This window comes from Pelobates fuscus, chromosome 3 (genome assembly GCF_036172605.1).
Source record: "Pelobates fuscus isolate aPelFus1 chromosome 3, aPelFus1.pri, whole genome shotgun sequence".
NCBI classification, from domain to species: Eukaryota; Metazoa; Chordata; class Amphibia; order Anura; family Pelobatidae; genus Pelobates; species Pelobates fuscus.
In genome coordinates this window covers 73,393,606-73,402,305 of record NC_086319.1, presented here as the reverse complement: position 1 = coordinate 73,402,305, position 8,700 = coordinate 73,393,606, and the positions used below count along the sequence as shown (strand labels likewise).

The 8,700-nt window shown below is 41.5% G+C and overlaps 1 protein-coding gene across 1 annotated transcript; it reads left to right on the top strand.

The window, feature by feature from the left end:
• The first annotated feature begins 2,483 nt into the window (after positions 1-2,483).
• On the top strand, positions 2,484-8,006 carry LOC134601630 (ubiquitin carboxyl-terminal hydrolase 38-like). Its single transcript, XM_063446147.1, has 5 exons — positions 2,484-2,810; positions 4,150-4,256; positions 5,251-5,347; positions 6,716-6,822; positions 7,031-8,006. The coding sequence occupies exons 1-5, from the start codon at positions 2,484-2,486 to the stop codon at positions 8,004-8,006; spliced, it is 1,614 nt and encodes a 537-aa protein (XP_063302217.1).
• The last annotated feature ends 694 nt before the right edge of the window (positions 8,007-8,700 follow it).

The window sequence follows — 8,700 nt, the reverse complement described above, 5'->3', positions numbered from 1 at the left end:
CTAAGCGTCTTCTATCTGATGGAGATGGTGCTGTAGGTAAACTCATAGAATGCAGCCATGAAAAAAACACATACCCTATGTTTATCTCACGCTTTTACCTTTCAAGTAAATCCATACCCTCTAACAGCCGTGTCCAGTAAAGCAGGAAGTCTATGGATGGGGTAAATGGGTGGGCCACTGACACATATCACATAACCAGAACTGCCGAAAGGGATGAACATACACAAAAAGAGGGCATTTCTGTGTCCCCATGTCTTCCAGTCCCTTTGTGTTTGTGTCCCCATGTGTCCCAGTGTCCCCATGTCACTAGGACACTGGGGGGCACTGTGAAACATGGGGACACTGGGAGACTAGGAATTCAGAGAGACTAGGGACATTGAGACACTAAGGACACTGAGACACTACGGACACTGAGAGACACCAGGGACAGTAGGACACTGGGGGACATTGAGAGACATTGGGACACTGGGAGACCTGGGAAAACTGTGATACTAGGGAACACTTGGAGACCTGGGGACACTGGGTGCCTTTGAGACACGAGGGGACACTGGGAGACACAGGGCACACTGTGATACATAGGGGACACTAGAGACTTGATAAAGACCTGGGTACAGGTCAAAACGTCCAATAAACCTGCTTAAATCTATCACAGTGAGTGCCTGGGATTTTTTCTTTTATACTTGGGGACATTGAGACACTAGGAGACTAGGGGACTTTGGGAGACTAGGAAACACTGACACACTAGGGACACTGGCACACTACGGACACTGAGACACCAGGGACACTAGGAGACATGGGGATACTGAGATATTAGGGACACTGGCTGGGAGACATGGGAATACTGGGAGTGCCCCATGTCTCCCAGGTCTCAAAGTCTCCCAGTGTCTCCATGTCTCCCTGTGTCCCCCAGTGTCCCCATGTCTCTCAGTGTCCCCTAGTGTATCAGTGTCCCCATGTCGCCCAGTGTCCCCTAGTGTTTGTTTCCCCATGTCTCCCAGTATCCCTTAGAGTCTGTGTCCCCATGTGTCCTGATGTCACAAGGACACTAGGGTACACTTAGAAACATTGGGACACTGTGAGACATGGGGACACTGAGACACTGGGATAGACATGGGGACACAGATACATGGGGACACTGAGAGACACCAGGGACACTGAGAGACACCAGGGACATTGGGAGACATGGGGACACTGAGACACTAGCTGGGTGACATGGGGACACTGAGCGACTAGGGGCCACTGGGAGACATGCGGCCACTGTGTCCCTAGTGTCTCAGGGTGCCCATGTTCCACAGTATCCCTATGTCTCCCAGTGTCCCAATGTCTCAGCATCCCCAAATTTCTCACCGTCTCCATGTCTCGCAGGCTCGGAGCTGCTTTCTGGCCTCTCTGTGCAGAGCTGCTCCCCCGCGGATCAGTGAGTAGAGAGAGGCAGGGAGGGAGATGCTGTAACTTTTTATTCCTGCCTCTCTCCACACAAACAGCACCCCTACTGGCTGGCGCTGGTATTGCAGAATAATCTCTGTTTATACTCTGTTTATTACTGCAATACCAGCACCGGCTAGGCAACCTCAAATACCTGAGAAATACTTCTGAGAAATACCTGGCAACCTAAGAGTAGTGATTTTTTTTTTTTTAATCAATGGGCCTATTCCATGGGCCTTGGCCTGTGCCTGGAGCTGCAGCTCCATCAGCCCCTATGTTAATCTGGCCCTGTCCCTGTCCCATAGTGTTCTCCCCCCCCCTCCCCCTGTCCCATAGTGTTTTCCCCCCGTCCCAAGTGCAGTATTCTTCATTGTGATATATAATCATCTGAACCATTAATCCAAGCATGTCTGTTGAACTATGCACTAGAAAAAAAAATATGAAAGATGTCTTTCTTTTTAAATTTCGGCCAGTTTGAACCGTTTTTGGCCGAAATTTCGGTGCATCTCTACTGTCAGCCAATTATAAGTTATTGTACTTGTAACCAATACCAATCATAACACCTATGAGGACCTGTATGTCGTACTGTATACTCCTTGCTTATCTCCCTTGTTAATAAAAATATATCATTAAAAAAAAGAAGAGGCACACAACATTTCACTATCTGAGTACAGAGAACCTTATTTTGTTGAATCTTATAGCTGTTTTTCTGATGCCCTTAATGCTAGCCTCACTTAGTATACAAATATATATTGCACATGTTGTCTATGCATTTATTTATTTTTATTTAAACTTTAAGAGCCCACAAGTAATTTTAACTTTGTTTATGCCATTATCAACATATGGGATTGTGACATGGTTATGATGTCATCATTTGAACAATTGTTTCTCACCAGTGCATGAGGGAACACTCACTCACTACTGAATTGGCTGCATTGCTGTTTAGTGCGCTAGAGTTGTCCTTAGAGTTTTATTACTAATTTTATCAAAAATCCACACACAGTGTTTCACACACATTGTAAAATTGTGGTACTGTGAACAAACAGTTGGAAACAAATATGACAGACGAGGCGACAGTCCTTGACATTGAGGAAACAATATCTGAGACCAAAGATTCCAGCACAGAAAGTAAAACTGGATGGTTTCAAAATCTGATATTATGGATATGTTTATTTTGGACAAAACTATGTGATTTCGGAAGGTGTCTAAGACTGCGGGATTGCAATTGGTGCTCGTTCGCCTGTTTTGAGAAACTGAACATTACAGGGTTTTTCACAGGCAAAGGAAGAGCCGAAAATCTCACCTGTGAGCAAGACATCATCAACTTCCTCAACAATAACCGCCGCAAAGTAACCGGAGACAAGAGCAAGCCCACGGAAATTGAGGTACATAGCTTTATTAGGAAGTATTAGGCTTGATAAACCCTTAATGTACTTGTAATATATGTTATACATTTCATAGATCAGCCACAAAAGTGATATATTGTTACAAAAAAAATGGAACAACATAATAACAATAAAATTTAGATTTAAATGTAATTGTTTACATGTTAAAAATAGGAAAAGACATATAAACACGAATATATAGTAAGACATGGTTAAGGATATCATAGAGATGGTTTAGAGGACTGACAGCTAATTATGACACCCCAGATGTTTCCGATATACATTCCTATGGCTGGCTGAGCATCATGGGGAATATCGTTGAGAAACAGTGGTTCCAGTCTTAGCCATCCTTGGTTTAGAGTAATAACAACAATACAACATCCACGTCATATACCAATTAATTACTGCTGTACAAGGACTAAGCAGAATCACGGGCACTTAAGATCCATTCTTCAAATGAAAATTTAGCCCAGTGACCCATTCTACCATTGCATTGTAGTTTATAACAGAAATGTAGCAAATAAAAAAAATAGACTCATCCCAAAGTGAAAGGTGGTTTTATTACACCTAGGAATGCAGAGACGCTGTAAAAAAGCATTAAATTCAGAACAATTGCATGCACCTTCATTAATATGATGTGCTTATTCCAAACATTAACAACCCATTTAGCATAGGCACCTAATTTGGGATTCAGGAACCACTGCTCTACTATACAGTTCTATATATGTAAGTCCTTGGAAAGTGGTGATCACAGGCAGATTATCTGCAGGATACCTACATAGGGCCTGACAGGTCATGGGAGATCAGGAGTTCAAAAAAATAAATTCACTAGGCATAGGGAAATAAGTGTATTAGGGCATATGGTAGAGAGGCTGGGAGTGAAATAAGACTGGGAAGAGAGAATAGGCCTAAAGCAGTGGAGCTGCGTGGAGATATCTGGCTATGGCAATGGAGTAGGGTAGATGGGACTGGGGTGTGGATTGGGACAATAGGAGTAAGGCTGTGGAGGGGAGAATAACACTGTTGCTGGGTATAGTGGAATGTGTCAATGGCAGTAGATATAAATATTCTACTAACAAACTGAACATTATAACCATTAGCAATATTTACAAAGCTCCAACATATTCCATAGTGAGGTACAGTGACCAAGTCAAAAAGAATGATTTATTTTCACCTTCTTGTGAAAAAAGGGCATTCTGTAACTCCACACATTGATCCGCCAATTCATTACACGAAGACTGGCTGGATGAGCACGGAAAACACATTTCTGATGGTAGACATTTTTATATATTGTGCGTTTTGTTGACTGTGAGTGTGTTTGTTTTTTCTCTTTCTTTAGAACCTGCCACAGTCAGTGAAATTAAAAACCAAGAAAATTGGCCTAATCAACTTGGGAAACACATGTTTTATGAACAGTGTATTGCAAGCATTATTCATGGCAGCAGAGTAAGTTATGCTTTATTTCACACCAGGGCTGGACTGGGAAAATAATTCAGCCCAGGTATTTAAACGCAGAGCAGCCCAGTTGGAGGGGGCAGGGACAGAACATGGGTGTTTCATGTCATCAATGATGACATGCATGCCACCTCAAAGTGAGTATGCTGGTCTGCTGTCACTCCAGGGAAGAACACTCGCATGGGACCAATGTCCTGTGTTTATTTAACAAAGCACAGCTCTGCAATCTCTGGTGTCCCTATAATATGGATAACAAAGGACAAAAGTGGGGCACGGCCAGTAAAGGGTGTTGTGCATGTGTAGGGGGGCTCTCTGTGGCACTGTATGTGGTTGGAGGCCGATTGTGGGATTGCGTGTGCATAGAGGTGACTGTTTGTGGTGTAGTGTGTATGTGTGTGTGTGTGTAAAGGAGTCTGTGGTGTACGATGTGTGGCTAGGCACTGTAGTGTGTATATGTTTCCACTGGATGTAAAGTGTGTGCATCAAGGGGCTGTAGAGATTGTGTGTGTGTCTGTCTGTCTGTCTGACTAGCAGTTGTTGAGAGAGAGAGAAAGCATGTGAGTATATTTGTAGTACTTCTAGAGCATATGTGTATCGGGACTGTTGTGTGCATGTGGGTGTATCTAGGGGCTGTAGCGTGTTACAGGAGCAGTAATGTGCCTTTTTATGTATAGGGACTGTAGTTTGTGTGAACAGGGTAGTTTCAGTATAGTGTTTATCCATGGACTGTAGTGTGTGAGTTCGGGTGCTATAGAGAGTGTTTGTGTGTCTAGATGGTGTGTGTGAGTCCAGGGACTGTCGTGTGCGTATGCGTGTATCTAATATTTATGTATGTGGACTGTAGTGTGTGTATATTAATATAAGCTGTAGTGTGTGTATGGGGCTACAGTGAGTTAGCATTGGGGCTGCTGTGTGCATTTATTTTGTATCCCGTTTAAGTTGAAATGTCCAAGAATAAGATGTAAAACACATATTTTTATTTCAGTTTTAGGAGGTACGTGTTATCTCTGAATTTGAGTGGGTGCCAATCACTGATGGAGAAATTGAAAGATCTTTTCAAGAAGCTATCTGAAACAAACAAGGTATGTTTTTAAAGGGACATTTCAAGCACACAAAAAACACTATATTACTCTGGCCTCACCCCCCAGCTCCCCAATTTGTAAGTAGCCAAACCATTGTAGACCAGGTTGACTTCTTACCTAGGATCTGCAAGGCGCCGCTCTGCACCCACACTACTTCTGACATACAGCTTTCCACTATATGAGTTAAGCCTGGTGAAACAGGGTTTAGCTCAGAAGGGCAAATGGAAGAAACTGTCTCGGAGTTTCTGACTCTCCAGGTTAAGTAGCAGACACATGGCATATGTGGACCCCTGGTAAAAAGTGATGCCTTGGTAAAATGCATTGACTACTAAAAAAAGGGGGTGGGGGAAGGGGGGAAACCAGGGACAGGGCCTCTTCTGGCACCAGAAACCACTACAGCACACTGTAGTGGTTATGGTGCCTAGAGCATTTCCTTATTTATAGAAATTCTGAAAGTTCCAATTTGCTTAACATTAAAAAAAATGAAAGGCGGAAAGGCGGGTCTGTGGCACAGGATACCCTCGGGGTCAAGACTCTAGGAGATCGGCTACTGAGCACAAAGGGGCCATGAGGGGTAGCTTACATGGGCTGCCTTACATTGATAATGGACACAGCAAGTATATTCCTATGATGCCCAATTCAGGAATAGGCTGACCGTCCCTCCTGTACATAATCCATAGCCCTCACCTTGGGCCTTGAGCTAGGGCTCATTTATTCACCATCCCAGTTGTCCAATGTACCATTCACATTTATTAAGTCTAATTGCTTGGTTTTAATCTTATCCCCCAGCCTAACAGCATCCTGGAGAATCTGGTCTATATATGTCAACACCCAGTGGCAATGTTACATTGTTTGAGATGCAGATGTGTGTTTTCTATGTTTTTTCCTCTTATCTCTAACATCTCTGCTCCATACACCGTCTAGTTTAATTTTAATTCTAAAAATGTGCCATGACACTGTTTCACACTGTTATTGCTTAGTTTGCTAATACTGTTGTTGCTTCATAAGCTCATGAATTAACTGTTGCACATCAAAAATAAAGAAATATATATATAAAAAAATTAACTATACACTTTTATTATTTAAAATACAGCACAAAACTTGTTTAAAACCTATTTTTACACAAATCCTAAGCAATACATATGAATGGGCATGCCCACCTATCAGTTGCAAAAATCTGAAGTCTATCAGTGTGTGTCATTGAGTCACTTCATTTAAATTGAATAAAAGATTTAAAAAAAAAATAACAATAAAAGTAGCCTAGCCTTAAACTGGGGATACAACAACAATGTCTTATGTCAATATCACTGTGCCTTTCTCTTGCCAGTACAACATTTTAAATTAATGTATTTTTCCATTTCTAACCAGCGAATAGCTTATGCACCTTGTGGATTTTTTATGGCTTCTACACCACCTGGGTCCAGTCCTAATTCCCAGGAAGACTCTGCCGAGTATCTCAGATTCCTTCTAAACAGGTACATATACTTGGTCTATACTTAGTCTATTTAACTAGTAATTGTTGACTAGTTGTTGTCGTCATTCATACCTTAAACATTGGAAGAATAGCAAAATATACAATATTAAACGGTATTATTGACAATAATAAACACTCTGTGTGCATAAGACAAATGTTGAAGCTTTTAAATTTCCATTGTTCTTGCCTTATATTTGTTTGTGCATTAGCTTGCAAGAAGAGGAGAAATCAACACAGAATTCAACACCTCGGAGCACAGAACTGGGGAAGGAAGAAAAAACTGTGATAGAAAGCATGTTTGGGGGAAAGCTGAAAACAAACACTTGGTGTAAGACCTGCAAAAGCACCTCCCAGAAGAGAGAAGATTTCACTGATCTTCCTCTGGCTTTCTCTTCATTTGTCAAATCAGCACCGGTAATAGCATGCTCTACCGAGGAAAAACCTTACGATTCTGTTACAATCAATATGACCCCAGCTGCAGAATCACCCACTGAGGAAAACATGAGCCATGGGCCTAGCAACATCTCATGTCAAAAAACTGGAGAGGAAAAGACACAGGAAACACCTACGGTAAAAGACCTGCTAACTAGTTTCCTGGCACCAGAGGTTCTCGATGGAGATAAGAAGTATCAGTGTCAAACATGTGCTTCCCTCCAGACAGCAGAAAGGACTAAGATGATCGTGGAAGAGCCTCAATATCTCATTTTAACTTTACTGCGATTTGCCTATGATACAATCTGCAATGTGAAGAGTAAGATATTGGATCCTGTGTCCATTCCCCTCGTACTGGATTTGCCTGTTGAGAGATCAACATCTCGGGCTGCATCAGCAGATCAGACACTGGAGAATGAGAATAGAAGGCCTGAGGTAGAAGACCTGTCACATAACCAACAACAAGTGCCCTATGTTTTAAATTCTGTTGTGGTCCATTCTGGGTTATCATCTGACAGTGGTCACTATTATTCTTATGCGCGGGACATGACTGATAATTCAGGGTGTTCACATTCCGAAAAACACTCTTCGGCCCTCGGCTCTGTGAATGGAAATGAAGAATGGTTTCTGTTTGATGACAGCAGTGTTTCCAGGAAAACAACACACTTCGTATTAAACAGACAGCCTTCACTGGCCACACCATATATACTGATTTATAAAAAATCTAATTGTGGGGAGACACAAAGTGTTTAGCCTGGCCAAGTAAGAGGAGTCTAAGTCACCGAGGATATTCCACTTCAGAAGGAGCCCAGAAATATAATTAGAAGACATAATAAAGAATATGTAGACATGTAAAAGCAACTTTCATGTATTTTAATAAATAATATATACTTAATTAAAATGTGTTAAAATAGTGTTCAAAGTCCTACACCTTTATGGGCCTCCATTTATCCCCTTACCTACTTCGCCCATTTCATATTATATAACGTAACTATATGGAAATATTACCATTCATTCATATTATTTAATCTCATAATGTCATTTTAATCATATCCCTATCTCAAAGATATTTGTTTCACCTTTCAAATTATAATAAAAAGTAAAAGGGAGTCAAAAAGGAGCCTAACTGTAATGCCAAGAGTCCAAACAGCTAGTAAACACAACAGATTTTCTAGGGGTTAAACCATTTCATTATAATAGTTTTAATGGTGATATTGAGGCTGGATATATCCACTAACCAAGAAACACCTAGACAAGAATTGGTTCAAACTATAGTAGTAGTAAAGTAGTAGTGATATAAACATGCAGAACAGCAGGGCTCAAAATGACAAATTACCAATAAGCATTGTCTAATAGCGAATGGAAATTCAATCCAAGCTGATGTGAAACTGATCCTCACTGCTTGGGAGGACCCAAGGTGCAAGGTGACAACATGGATGATGTATGT

Coding starts and splice junctions, on each gene's coding strand:
- LOC134601630 (XM_063446147.1), top strand. CDS start 2,484: ATGACAGACGAGGCGACAGTCCTTGACATTGAGGAAACAATATCTGAG. Junction 5,348..6,715: donor AGCTATCTGAAACAAACAAG/GTATGTTTTTAA, acceptor ATTTCTAACCAG/CGAATAGCTTATGCACCTTG. Junction 6,823..7,030: donor CTCAGATTCCTTCTAAACAG/GTACATATACTT, acceptor TTTGTGCATTAG/CTTGCAAGAAGAGGAGAAAT.